The 14,819-nt window shown below is 43.1% G+C and overlaps 1 protein-coding gene across 2 annotated transcripts; it reads left to right on the forward strand.

Moving 5' to 3' along the window:
* The first annotated feature begins 201 nt into the window (after positions 1-201).
* On the forward strand, positions 202-12,833 carry tfap2e (transcription factor AP-2 epsilon). 2 transcript variants are annotated; one of them, XM_035183036.2, is made up of 7 exons: positions 202-346; positions 2,640-3,083; positions 5,093-5,147; positions 8,404-8,635; positions 10,136-10,254; positions 10,837-10,975; positions 11,892-12,833. In XM_035183036.2, exons 1-7 carry the CDS (start codon positions 308-310, stop codon positions 12,151-12,153), a joined length of 1,290 nt encoding a protein of 429 aa, XP_035038927.2. In that variant the 5' UTR covers positions 202-307; the 3' UTR covers positions 12,154-12,833. The 2 variants fall into 2 exon arrangements, with proteins under 2 accessions (XP_035038927.2, XP_035038928.2); XM_035183037.2 differs by lacking the exon at positions 202-346 and adding an exon at positions 952-1,235 and having other exon boundaries at positions 11,892-12,832.
* The last annotated feature ends 1,986 nt before the right edge of the window (positions 12,834-14,819 follow it).

Consider the following 14,819-nt stretch of genomic DNA (forward strand, 5'->3'; position numbering starts at 1 on the left):
GTGTTTATCTCGGGCCTCTCCACGTTTCTTCTTCTTCTTCATCACTTCATCCCTGATTCTTTAGTCCAAGTTTTTTTTTTTAATCAACCCCCACCTCAACTCCTGTCACCTCCCGCCCTCCTCTCCTTTCGGTTTTACCCCCCCTCCCCCCTCCCCAAACAGCCGTCTCTTTTCTCTCTGACTCATCCATACAAACTCATGCATCGTCTCAAACTAACTCACTCCTCTCTGCACCTTCAGCCTCCATCCACTGCGTCACCTTAACCCCCGTCACCCTGCAGCACCATCAGCTTCACCTGCCACCACTATGCTCTGGAAATCACGATCCAAGACTGACATTTTACAGGTAAACGAAAAAATCTTGAGTTTTCTGTTTTTAAATGGGGTATAAATATATACGTTTATTTCAGTAGGTGTAGGTCTGTTGTATAGAAGTAAAACACTGCACATGGTTTGTTTTCAGACTTAGAATCCACACAATAATAAACTTGTCTGTAATTTAACCTGTCAGTGATTCAGTGTGGATCTCAGCAGGTGAAACATTTGTTTAAAACTAAGAAACTCAAGATCTTTGGCAGAACAACGTGAATGTTTGTGCGTAAAAAAGACAAAATGGGCTTAACTAGTTGGTCTATACCTCAGACATTAGAGAATATTATTTGATATGTTTAAAATTAAATTAAATAATAGGATTTTAATACGATATTTGTGAAGTAAACGCATAAAAACACAGAAAAATCCGTGTAACTTGGTGCGTAAAACCCTGAGTTCTGTATAATCCAGTGCCAGTATATTTAAAATAGTACAAAAACATAAAAGTGCGGTGTTTGTATGAATTAACAACCGGTAAATGGATGATTATATCTCTTTAAGAGAACTGGGCCCTCTCGACCCCTCCCCTCATTCTGCCGGCTGCGCGCAAAACCTATAAGTAGTGCGCTCATGGAGAGGCTGGAGGACTGTGCTGTGCGCGCGTGTGTGTGAGTGTGTGTGTCTGGCAGCAGCAGCAGCAGCAGCAGCATCTTGTCATCTGTGCGTAAAAGAGCGAGGAAAAGGGAAAGTAAATAACAACGCTTGAGTTTAATGGACCGTTAAAACAGCCTGGATTTACATCTCGGGGAGAATTTGGTCACATCGTTCAGTCGCTGGAAAACCTGCGCGTTCCTGTTGAATACATTTCACATTTGGGGACATCCAGAGTTGTCCAGATGTTAATCCACACCTATTCGGCTATGGTGAGTTTGATGAGAGGATTTATGTGTTGTGCTGATTTGTGTTCATATCCCTCATGTATGTCAGTTTTTGGGAAGAAGTTCATCTGGAGGAATTACTAGAATAACTCAGACAAATGCATAATTTCACGAGTGGGAAAAACGGCTCCTCGTAATTAAATTGCGTAATTAAGGATTTGATGAATGTGGTGCATTTGTGGACCTGTGGCACCAACTGTCAGCCTGTGGAGAATAATAATCCTTGGTGATAATTATTATTATTATTATCATCATTATTATGTGTTTTACGCGTAAAGTTAAATGTATCTCTGGTGCGTCTGGTTTGTCTCCGGCAGAATCCGAAGTGTCAGCCGGTCTGACAGTGAGTTTACTGCCGCGGAGATGGTCTTTGTCTGCACCGTGTCACAGCGAGTGAGACCCACTGACAGTGAAGTGTCCACTCGCTGCACAAACTCCTGACACGCAGGATCCCAGAGGACGCGCTGTGCTTTACGCATTGGATTATAACTTCAAACTTGCTTGGGATTAAATTAGCGACACAACCCTGCACAGTTTGGACGTTGGATGACAATTACGCGTGTGTCTGTGCCAAGTGTCTGTGCGCGTTTGAACCTGGCAGCGGCCCGCTTTGCCTCGCAACACATAATGGACATTGTTCCACCACGACACCATTGATTTTGGGTGACCCAGCTTTCAGAAAGAAAAAAAAAAAAAAATCCAATTTGAGCAGGATGTGTGTGAGCACAAATGTAGGCTGGAGTTTCCACACACACACACACACACACACACACACACACACACACACACACACACACACACACACACACACACACACACACACACATCCACTCTTCCACGGCTGTTACACGAGGGTTCAAACTTGTGAAGTCAAAATAACAATTTGTTTTCCTGCGCCTTGCCAACACGAATGAGCCGTTTTTCCCCTTTCACTCTCAGTGGTGGTGGGTGGGTGGGGGGGTCAGCGCGTGTGTCTGTGTGTGTTGACAGGGTGGCATATTATTTACAGATGGACCCCCCCACCCCCTTGTTGGAGCGACGTGTTATTGTTGTGCATTACCTGTCCTTTGTGCAGCTCCTTGGTGGCCGTGACCTTTCTGACACTGTTCAGCGGCGATGCCAACGGCGCCTCCTGTCACCGCGCATCACTTCAAGCACCGCTGCTATTTTCCAACGGTCTAATAAAGAGGAAAAATGCGTTTAATTAAGACTTCTGCTAGTTTCTCTTAAATTAAATCACATTATTTTGCTTTATTTTCTAATCCCGAACAAGCAACATGACAGATTATTTTCATTTTGGACTCTGTGTGACATTTGGTTGAATGAATTGTTCCATGAAGATCTTGGAAGCTCCTGATATAAAAATCAAACTTTCTCCTTCTCTTCCAGGACCGCGCCGACGGACTTAGCGGCTCTTCGCCGAGTGGGCGCCTCTCCCAGCTCTCCTCCCTGAACCAGGCCGCCTACTCCTCGGCTCCCCCGCTCTGCCACACCCCGGCCTCTGACTTCCAGCCTCCGTACTTCCCTCCCCCCTATCCCCAGTCCTCCCTGCCATACTCCCAGAGCCAGGACTCGGCGTATTCCCACCTGTCAGACCCTTACACCTCCATCAACTCCCTCCACCAGCACCAGCAAGCGGCGTGGCACTCGCAGAGGTCGCGCTCCGAGGATGGGGGGCTCCTGTCACAGTCTCACCGGGCGCTCAGCCTCGACCACCGGCGGGAGTACGCAGCCGTGCCCCGACTGCTCCACGGTCTCGGGGAAGGGGCTGCCGCGCTGGGGGACGGTCCCCTCGGGATGCACCTGGGACATCACGGCCTGGAGGATCTTCAGGTGACTTGACTTTTCTATTTTCTGTTGTTGCTTGGAGGTTTTACGCGCTGCAGAGACCGTGCGTAAAAGTCACTCGGCACATGATCCACAAAGTATTAATGGAAAAAAATATATACTTGTTCGATTATTATCTATTGGATCCTTTATTATTATTGGTTATTATTGTAAAATCGTTAAAATACACCTGTTTAAATCATACGTGGCAACAAGGCCTCAAGGCAAATTCTATTTAATTATCTTCATTCAGGAGTTAATACACAAATATCACTCTTTAATAACATGTAATTTGCTGGGGGTTTTTTTAAAAAGAAAAGTGCTATATTTTATTTATAATTTTCACCAATTTTGACATTTACATTTTTAAACATCACCTGCAGGCCTTAAGTCTATTTTATATAAATTCCCCTTCCCCGGTGTCAGACACCAAAACAGGAATGAGAAACGTTTTTCTTTCAGTCCAGAATTTTTAAAATGAAGTTAAATATAATTAGAATATTAGTTCCCATATTTCTCAAAAAAAATGACCAGTTTATCTCGTTAACCTGTTCATATAATGAAGGTTAAATATCAAGTTTAATTTCGAATATCGTGGAAATTTGTATTTCGAACATGATGTGACAGTTTTAGTGTTTTGTTTTTATTTGGACCAATAATTAGTTTTAAACATTTTTTTAACTTAATGCCTTGATAATATAGATGAGCTGCAGCCAAATAAAAACAAAATCCTGCATTTTCCAAAATATAAAAACTGCAATTTTTTACAAAAGTGGTGATTTGGTCACATGCCACTTTGCATTCCCCCCCTCAGTGTTACACTCGCAGACACAAAGTGATTCTGCAGCCTTTTCTCTCTTTTTGTTTTTCGGGGGTGGTGGTGGTGGGGGAGAAGAAGAATAGTTCGCGTGGCTTATTGAACAGTCAGCAGCAGCAGCAGCAGCAGCAGCAGCAGCAGCAGCTCCCCTGCAGCAGGTGCAGCTGCAGACGCTGTTTGTTGCCTCCTCGCAGGAACAGAAAGAGAAAACACACCGAGACCAATTGATGTGCACGGTCATTAATGGGAAAAGAAACGTGTGAGAGCGGCGCCAGGCAAAGAGTCAACCCGGGCATGTTACTGTTAAACGCTCCCACTCGACAAGGACCTTTTATTTGATTAATGGATTATATCCTACGCGTTTGAACCCTCTTATAAATTCAGCACAAAGGAGACATCCGAGCATCGCCCTGCAAGAAGCTTTTATTCCCCCTGAATGAAAAGATCAAATAAACTGCGATGGGTTTAATTCAGTCTTTGACTCACTCAGCTCCACTGGCTCTTTGTCATTGTTGAGATTTACATTTAAGGCCATTTTCTTTGTACATGTTCCATAATAGAAAAAACGTAAACGAGCCCTTTTTTCTAGATATTTTAAAGTGTTAATCATGACAGTGTCTCTTGAATTGTAGTTACTGTTTGGTGCTTTAAGTACATTTAAAGCAATGAGAGCTTTAAAAAAGGCAATTTCTTGTTAAAATATGATTTATTAACAAACATTTTTACTACATGAAAACTCCAAATAACACAGAACTATCCATTTATGTATTTTTAAGAATTTAAACCTGCTGATGCTTTCGTTAACACAATTCTTTCTGTCGAGCCGTGTAAGACATGTGATTAAACTGTATACAATGTTAAATAATATGTCAAAACGTCCATCATTTACCACTTTTATTATTCGACTTCAGCAGCAGATCGTATTATTTACGTGGATATGGAGAGTGTTCGTGTTTGCTGTGAGGCGAGAAAGAAAGAAAAAACTAAATGTTGGACCTTCCATCATTGCATTGGCCTGAGAGGAAGAAGAGCTTTGTGTGTGTGTGAGAGAGAGACAGTGTGTGTGTGTGTGTGTGTGTGTGTGTGTGTGTGTGTGTGTGTGTGTGAGAGAGAGGGACAGTGTGTGTGTGTGTGTGTGTGTTTGCTGCAAGAGTCCAGTTGATAAATGATAGTGACTGTCTGTCTGTCTGACACACAGGGAATGGAGGAAGGATCAGCCCTGGGCATCCTCGACCACTCTGTCATTAAAAAAGGTAAGAGGTGGGAGAGCTGTGTGTGTCTGTGTATGTGTGTGTGTGTGTGTGTGTGTGTGTGTGTGTGTGTGTGTGTGTGTGTGTGTGTGTGTGTGTGTGTGTGTGTGTGTGTGAGAGAGAGAGAGAGAGATAGAAAGAGAGAACAGAAAGATGGAGTGTGTATGTGTGCGTTTGTGTCTAAGTGTGCACCTATATAATTGTGCTATATGTGCTGAAGGGGGTTTTGTGTTTAGGGGCTCTCCAACACCAGTCTCTCTCACTGTTACACACACACACACACACACACACACACACACACACACACACACACTCACACACACTATAAATAATTCTGTTTTGCTATTTCATTTGAAGTCAAGAAGTCCTCTAACACTCAGCTGCAGACTTCACCCCAAAGGCACACATTCTTAATGAACTGTTCATGGTCATATGAGAGCGAGTGTGCATGAGTGTGTGTGCATGAGTGTGTATGTGTGTGTGTGTGTGTGTGTGTGTGTGTGTGTGTGTGTGTGTGTGTGTGTGTGAGAGAGTGTGGAAGAGAGAGGGATTAGAGTGGAGAGGAGAGGGAAGTGGGGCAAAGCATAAAAGGGAGGGGAACATGATAAAAGAGGAGTTGTGGGGAAATTTGCGGAGTGTGATCACTCTCATATTACCGAGTGTGAGTGGCAGAAGACACAGGGGCACGATTAGAAAATTCATGTTGGATTTGGAGCTGGTGCAGTTTGATACTGTGCAAATCTCACTCAGCCCCAAAAAAAGAAAACCCCTGATAGGCCTTCCTGCTGGGGAGTGGAGCGGTGCAGGGAATAAGTGAAGATTTGCTCTGAATCCAGCTAAAGACGACACCTGCTGTGCCACAGAATACTTTCTATCTCTCCTGCTTTTAAATTCCCCTTTTAAATGAAGAGCTTCTAAACAACTATTACTATTTATTCTCTGATTTATCAATTCAAACTCCACGTGAACAGCATCCATTCACATTTTTGCCTCCTGATTCAAAAACATTTCCCTCCATCCAAACACTTCAGCGGCTCGAAACCCCTTCGTGTCACAAAGTTTTCACCAAAACAAGGATGTGATTCTCCGAGTCAAGTCCCCCGAGGAGCAGCGCTGTGCGTTTTGAGCACGAATCCGCAAACCAGCAGTCATTTGATGAAGTGACAGGGATTCCACTTGTTTGCCAAACGCTCAGAATTGATCAATTACCCCGGCAAGCTCTCACATACAGCAAGCGAGATAGCAGAGCAAACCTAAAGCCCTCGTGAATAAGAAAATCCAATAAGGAGAAAGAGAACGAGACAGAATATAGAAAAAGGGAAAGTGTGGAGTGGGGTGGGGTGGGGGGGGGTGAAGAGTGGGAGGCACAAGAGAGAGATGATAAGAGAAAGAGAAGAAAAGAGAGTGAGAGAGAAGGAGGGGCAGACAGCTGACAAAGGAGAGAGGGAGAAAAGAGAGATTGAGAGAGAGAGAGCGAGCTTTGGAGGAAGCTCTGCTGCTCTGTGGCCTCCATCATCGGCTGCTGGGGAACGAAGGGATTTTAGGAGATTTTATTCAGTTTTGGGTGGTGGGGGGGGAATCTGTGCTGCGCGGCAGGGCGTCGCAAAGAGGCCGCCCGCCACCCACAGCGTGTGAGGGGAGAGCCGGCGTCTCAGAGCACAGGGACACAGATAAAATGTCTTTTTAGAGACAGGAGAGGGAGGATGACAGACTGGTCAGGACTGGAAGGAGAGAGGAACACGTGTTGCATCTTCTTATACAAATACTACAAAATATTATTACACACGATATCATTGAAAACACTATTATTGGATAAATTAATTCCCTGAACCTGATTAGGGCTGATTCATCCACATGAGAAAATCAATGTTTTATAAGACACGGACCAGGAACAATGTCTTTTACTTTAGATTTAGCTTTTTGTTTCTGATGTCGCCCTAAACATAAAGTTTTTTCTTTGTCTTAAATATTTTCCCATTTGATCTCTAGTCATCTAGTCATCACAATATTCAAAAATCTAATTCTTTTTTTATTGTACTGTTTCTTCAGCTGGTGAAAGCTGTGAAAGAAAGAAAGATTAGATTTTAAAAATATAATTCATAAATGTTTTAAGGTCAACGAACATTATTCCAATTAATTGCATAGGAGTAAAGTCAGAAATTTAATAATGAAAATAACCATTAAAACAAAAAATGACTGGACAACACAGATACTGAAAAACTAAAAAGAGACAGTATTTTGTTATTTATTTTGTATAAATAGCTAAATATTTTTTATTAACTCATATGAACTTCATACGAGCTTCATCTTTGAGCCATTGAGGGAATAAGATCCTGATCAAATAAACAAAGCGTTTGATTCCTTCAAGATTCAAAACTTTATCGTCCATAACACAGGAATTAATGGAAAATCTTTGACTGGTGTATGAGACACAAAAACATGGAATTCATTGATTAAGTGGATTTGTGGTATTTGATGAATCCAAATCTAATTTCATCAACACAAACAACCACTTTAAAAGATGATATGACCAGGATGGAAAAGGAAAAGATAAACAGACACTTGTCTCTGTGCCAGCTCATCGGAAAACTGTATTTATTACTATTATATATTATTCAATTATCTATAATACAACCTACCTTTGTATGTTGCACTATTATATTGTATATTTTATATGTTTTAATGGTCTAACCTTGCTGCAAGTTGCCATTCAACAACAAAAAAATTCCCTGAGATGCTTCAGACCATTTTTACTCCAAGACTTAAACTTGTTAAAATAAAAAAAAGGCTTCACAAAACAGTTATTCCCCCTTTTTGCAGAAGCAGAGAAACGCACTGCTCTTAAAAGTTTCGCCCAGTGCAGACAAGTGAGTGCAAATTGAGCTCCTGCAGGTGTGAAATGAGGCTATTTGAGAATGCGCAGCTGAAATGTAACAAGCTGCAGTTTAGGCAACAGAATCAACAAGCAGCTCTCCAGAATTAGAGCTGTCGACACGGGGGAGGACATGACGCTGAATAGATTAATCAGGAGGAGGAGGAGGAGGAGGAACGCTGTCACACAGTCATTCACACAACACTATTGTCATTGCACCAGACATATGTTTAGAATTGATGAGCTTTATTTATTATTTACCTCCTTTTTATTCCTCTCTGCATCCCTCTCTTTGTTGCTGTGTAACTTTCCATAGCTTGGATTTTCCTATTATTCATGTCAAAGTGTGTAAATAAGCTGAAACTTTCTTCCTCTCTCCATCATCAGTTCCCATCCCGTCCAAGCTGAACGGCTCGTCCCTCTCAGCCCTCTCCATGGGGAAGGATGGCTTCGGTATCGGGTTGGTGTCCAACCCGGCCGAGGTCTTCTGCTCGGTGCCCGGTCGCCTGTCGCTGCTCAGCTCCACCTCCAAATACAAGGTGACGGTCGGGGAGGTGCAGCGGCGCCTCTCCCCGCCCGAGTGCCTCAACGCCTCTCTGCTGGGTGGAGTCCTCCGCAGGTGAGCCGGGGAACCAGAGGGTGGGGTGCAGGTTTAGAGATGGAGCATCAAGAATCTACACTCAAACACAAACATGATCCCCACACTTTTCTGTCTTTAACTCTCTGATATATTAGTTTTTCTCATGAAATACTTGAAAGTGACTAATTGAGGCTTCTATAAAGTAGTGAATAAAAGAAGGGAAGGATCTGACATTGTTTGAACTATCGCAGTAACATGTGATACTGAAAGAACCAGTCCCTTAAATAACTTACTTAACTCAGTTTTACAGCAACTCAGCAAACTCTTTAAGATTTAAGTTACAACGGCTCTAATTTAACATTTTAACCATGTGATCACACTTACAATAAATAACACGATTTGAAGTGAAGTCCATGATATGAGAACTAAAAAAAATAAATGTTCAGGAGTTTTTATTCTTTATATCCAACATTTATCCTCTTCAGAAAAGTGGAAAATGATGGACAAGAACTACGGGTTTATGGGAAATGTAGTCTTAGCTCTGGGCGACAGTACAACACTAGTTTAGTTGAAAAGTAATTTCCTTAATGTAATGATATAAAAATTATAAACTGAAGTCTATAAATACAACACACCCTTTCATTGGATTTTGAATAAATCTTTTCAGAATAAGAGCCCCTGAACTGTAGGGCCATGAGGGCTGAGGACCTAATGTGCATCATGGGACTAAATCACAGGAGAAGTTGTGTGGTGTAATTAAACACAGCTTCAGGGCAAGAACACAACTTTATGATTCTGGTTTCAGGCTGAATCACTTTAAGGGAACGTAAGTAAAACATATTTAGGGAAGTAAATCTTATAAACAATAACTTTATATTAAATTGCTCTTTACAGCTATAACTAGTTTCTGCTTACTTTGAAAATAAAGATTTATCATATAAAATACATGATTGGTTTGTTAATATTTGTTATTGTGGTTGATAAACCACTCATCTGTATATAAATAGGTTAAATTAGCTCCAGCTACCACAGTGAAATAATCTATTAGGATAAAATATTCTTACATTACATTAATGTATTAGTATAAAACCCCTCAGCTGATAATGCTGCTGTTTTTCTACTTGATAACATTTTCTACGCAGGAACTATACAGTCTTCATACTTTTTTATTAAAATTTAATATTTGCTAAATTTACTAAATGTGAAGGAAGAATAAACACATGAATGAGACCAACTAAAGGAGATGAAAATAAAAAAATACAAGATACTATCAGTTCTGACAGGGAACATAGGGAGGATTTATCTTCTCACACACACAATCACACACATTCCTCACCATACACATAATCCAGACAAATACAGGCACACACACACACACACGCACACCAAAAACCCATAAAGCGAAACAGACACAGAGTAAAACACACACACACACACACACACACACACACACACACACACACACACACACACACACACACACACACACACGGACCATCTCCTAAAAACTGCTCTCTCTGTCTCCCTGCCCCCCCTCAGGGCAAAGTCAAAGAATGGTGGCCGCTGTCTGAGAGAGCGTCTGGAGAAGATTGGCCTCAACCTGCCCGCCGGGCGACGCAAGGCAGCCAACGTCACTCTCCTAACATCTCTAGTGGAGGGTAGGGATACACACACACACACACACACACACACACACACACACACACACACACACACACACACACACACAGTGACCTGCATATATCCTGACAGATAGAGACACATATTCACATAGAAATATCCTCGCATGAGCAAACATGAATAAACAGTCAGAGCGGTGATGGCTGCGTGGGTGCGTGCGTGTGCAAACACAAGTGCAGGGTGTCGTTTGAAAAAAGCCGAGGCTGCCTCACAAAAGCCAAAGAGCGGTGAACTGTTTGAGTAGTGAAAGTGAGAGAAATGGCTGCCGAGCTCGTCTCCTGACCCGACCCGACCCGGGAAGCTGCACCAGCCGATTGTGTATCATTTAAAAAGCATTTTGTAATTATTGGATTTAAAAGCCAAACAGACCAATTGGCCCCTTGACTCTTAAAACCACTGAAGCAGTAGCTGCATTTTTTCTGTCTGACTAACACAGTGCCTTTATTGTACTGGTTGGTGTTCCTGCTTTAGTCACAGTCTCACTCTCTTCCTCTTCCTCCTCCTCTTCCTCCTCCCTCTCCCTCCTCCTCCTCCTCCTCCTCCTCCTCCTCGTTCTCCAGGTGAGGCCGTCCATCTGGCGCGGGACTTCGGCTACGTGTGTGAGACAGAGTTTCCAGCCAGAGCCACAGCTGAGTATCTGTGCAGGCAGAGTGAGCCCGAGCAGCTCCCAACACGGCGCAGCATGCTCCTCGCCACCAAGTGAGTGTGTCCCCCCCATCCCCCCTCTGCACACCCACAGCTGCAGCTCTTCTCTTTAGTCCATTGATTATTCTCTCAAATAATCAATTGATTGTTTTGTCCATCAATCCTCAATAAAAAAAAAGGAAAGAATTTCAACCATGTAGCCGAAGGTGACATCATCAAATTCCAGTTGTGGTCGGACCAGCTGCTCAAAACCACAGGATTATACATTCAGCACATGGGAGAATCCCTCATTTCACAGATTTGAGAAGTTGAATGAATTAAATCTTTGCATTTATGTTTGAAAAAGGACTTGAATCAACTGTTTCCGGCCGAGTTTTATTAATTTTTATGAGGCTTTTCTTGCAGCAGCTCAGTATTTGAGGAGAAATGCATTTAAATGCTTCAGTTCTCTGACGAACAAGACAAAGTTTCCTATTCTCTTAAAATAGGAGGAAAAATGTGCAGATTTTTTGCTCAATGAGCAAAAACTACATTATAGTCTTTTAATAAACTACCAATTTCGTTTCATTTCAATTTAAATTCATAATGTAAACATTTCTTTCTATTTCTCCTTTTTGAGAGTCGCACCTATGAGATTTCCAAAAATTGCTGAATGGAAATAGTTGACATATATACTCCTGTACCTTGTTGCGTGTTTGGCAGTTTAAACGGTTTCCTTCAAGTGCATTTCAAATTTTGAATCTTGGGCCCCGAGCAAAGAGGGGGCCCCCAAAAACGGCTGATTATCTTTGTACACACAAATCTTAAATTCTATGATTGACTATGGACAGGAGTACTGCAACGACACCATGGCCACAAACCTCCTAACACCCCATGGCCCCCCAGGTCCCTTTTGCCTGGGGCCCCTCAAAATAAACCTCACCATCACCAAAATAACAACTAACAAGCTGCTTTTTACTCTTCTTCTCAGGGAGGTCTGTAAGGAGTTTGTGGACCTCATGTCCCAGGACCGCTCCCCGCTGGGCGGCAGCCGACCCAACCCGTGTCTGGAGCCCGGCGTCCAGGGAAGCCTCACCCACTTCAGCCTGCTCACCCACGGCTTCGGAGCCCCCGCCATCTGCGCCGCGCTGTCCGCCTTCCAGAGCTACCTGATGGAGGCCATCAAAATGCTGGACAAGGGAGAGGGCGGAGGGAAGAGCCACCACGACAAGGAGATGAAGCACCGCAAATAGAGAGGGGCGGGGGGTGGGGGTGAACCGATGTGCGGTTAGATGGACGGAAGGATGGAGAGGCAGAAAGGAAGAGAAAAGAGGGAGGGGAAGACTGACTCGTGGCCCCTCTGCGTCTTAACCTTTGCCCTCGGGATAAAAACTGAGACTTTTACCTCCCAGAAGCCCCCGCGGTCCCTCTCATCAAGGAGGCGGGGCTTGAACGACGAAGACGACGACGATGATGATATCTGTACTGTAATATGTGTCAACAGCCACCTCACTCAAACTGACGCATGGACCTCTCTTCTTCAGTAGCTGGTTTGTGTCACGATGGCGTCTGCGAAACATCAGGAGGAGTTCCAACATACGGCAGAAAGGTTCCAGTGGTTTTTACCCCTTTTTTTTAATTTACTTAGGTCACCTTGAATACGTCACCTTCACCTGTGTTTTAGGAGCCCCTGCCTTCATCACACACACACACACAGACACACACACACACACACAGACACACACACTTCAACATTTCTCTGGACTGAACTCATCTTGGGAAGCATCCTGAGCCATATCCCGGAGAACGACCCTGCTCTTCACTCCTCTGGAACTGTGGGAGGATTTTAACTCCAACTGATCGGACGAGCATAGCTTCCATATGTAGTTGTTCTTAGTGGGTGGTCATGGGAAATTGAGTTCTCTGGGTTCTCTGGCAGCGGGGTGGGGCAGGGGGGGGGAGGTAAGGGGGAGTTAAAGGCAGCTAAAGGAGATTTGTTTTTATTTTATTTTGAAGTACTGGCGTGTTGGTAACTTAAAAAACACAAATCATTTTGTACTTTCTGTGTCTGTTTATTATTAATGTTATTACTGTTGTTATTATTATTATTGTATTACGGCATAAATGTAATATATTATTAAAAGAATTAAGAAGTGACATGAGTGATTTTATGTTTTGATCTAAAATATCAGAATAATATAAACAAAACAAAAAAACTAAACTAATCTATTTTTCTTTTATTGTGATGCTTCCACTCGTCTGTGTCTGTGTCACAGTAATGATATTTTTTTATTGACTCCTGGAGGCGAAGTCTATTCTCCCTTCAACAGGAAGGTCACGACCAGGCCAGCAGCTAACGCTTAATTTCAGTATTGATTGATTTTTCTAATTGATTGAGCGATTAATTGCTCAGCTCATAAAATGTCAGGAAACGATGACAAATGTCCGGGAACCAAATTCTGTGTGTCCCTCAATTACATTTTTTTTATTTATTTACGAGAAAATAAAACAGATATAAACCAGTGAATGTAGTATTGATTCAACACAACTATCAGTTTGAGTGTCATACATTTTTTAATATTTTAAATTTTTTCCCTAAAGAATCACTGAGTCTGAAATTTTAAGTTTTGAGAGAAACGTAAAATGTGGTACAAAAATTCATTTTGGTCATTTTATAATTCAACATCTTGCGTCAAAACGTCCAATTAGTCCAATTCTTTGATTTGTAATAATACTAAACTGACCCATTGACCAGGCAAAGAAATAATCTAAGAACAGAGTTGACATCTTCTAATTGTCTCGTATTTAAAAGCTATTTGACTTAAAATAACAGTTTAATTGAGAATAGCAGCAGATCCACACAAACCAGCTCGTGTTTGGTATTTTTGCTTGATAAACGACTTAATTGCTCATTAAAGCTGCTGTTGATTAATTTTCTTTCGACCGAATAATCAATTAATCAATTTATGCTTTTAAACACTTAATGAGGGCAGGTTCAGCTCCGGAGCTCGAAGGAATCCAGCTTCTTGCCAACACAAGACCCTGAACACTAGACCCACACACACACACAGACACACACAGACACACACAGTGCGTGTGACAAATCTGCTGTTTGCACCCCAAGGGGCCTCTCAAGAAAATCAGGGCCCCTCTCTCCGCACGCGGGGTCTCCAGCAGGGGCCCGGGAGACCACAGGCATCACAGCTGCAGCCCTGAACACTGTATACCTGGGAGAGGGCCCCAACAGGCCACACACCTCGGTTCCCACACATCCCATCATGCATTTCTCTGACCTCTCATGCGGTCGTTTGCTTTATTTAACCACGACGAGATACTCAACACAATTACGTGTTTCCAGGGACTGCACACATACACGTGTCGCCTGCTCGCACGCCCTCACACATCACTTCTACCTGCCGTATCTCCCCTTTCTCTCCTCCCATCTCATTACCCTCCTGTGTCAATTCCCCCCCCTCATCCCTTCATCTCCCTCTCTGTAACCTAACCACCCTCCCCTCCTCTACCTCTCCCTCCTCCCCCTCCTCCCCCTCCTCCTCACCCCACCCTCTCCCCTATTCTCTCCCTCTATCTGACACTCAGCGGGGCTGCTCTCCATCTCTCCCTGTGCCTGCAGGCAAACATATGCTGCTCTTCCCGTCAGATTCCGGTGTGTTTGAGAGAGGAGGGATTGTTTAATGTTTATTAATCACCTGTCTGTGGTGGGGAGAGGAGACGGTGATAGAGCCACACACACACACACACACACACACACACACAGACACACACTCAGTGTCTGTCTCTCTCTCACACACCTATTCAGCTGTGATTTTACCAGCTTGGCCTGGTTTTCCCGTACGCAGCTGTACACACGTATGCTCACTTACTGTAACACTTCTCCTGTACAGAAATGAAGCTTCTT

This window comes from Hippoglossus stenolepis, chromosome 17 (assembly GCF_022539355.2).
Source record: "Hippoglossus stenolepis isolate QCI-W04-F060 chromosome 17, HSTE1.2, whole genome shotgun sequence".
Lineage (NCBI taxonomy): Eukaryota > Metazoa > Chordata > Actinopteri > Pleuronectiformes > Pleuronectidae > Hippoglossus > Hippoglossus stenolepis.

Coding starts and splice junctions, on each gene's coding strand:
- tfap2e (XM_035183036.2), top strand. CDS start 308: ATGCTCTGGAAATCACGATCCAAGACTGACATTTTACAG. Junction 347..2,639: donor CCAAGACTGACATTTTACAG/GTAAACGAAAAA, acceptor CTTCTCTTCCAG/GACCGCGCCGACGGACTTAG. Junction 8,636..10,135: donor CTGGGTGGAGTCCTCCGCAG/GTGAGCCGGGGA, acceptor GCCCCCCCTCAG/GGCAAAGTCAAAGAATGGTG.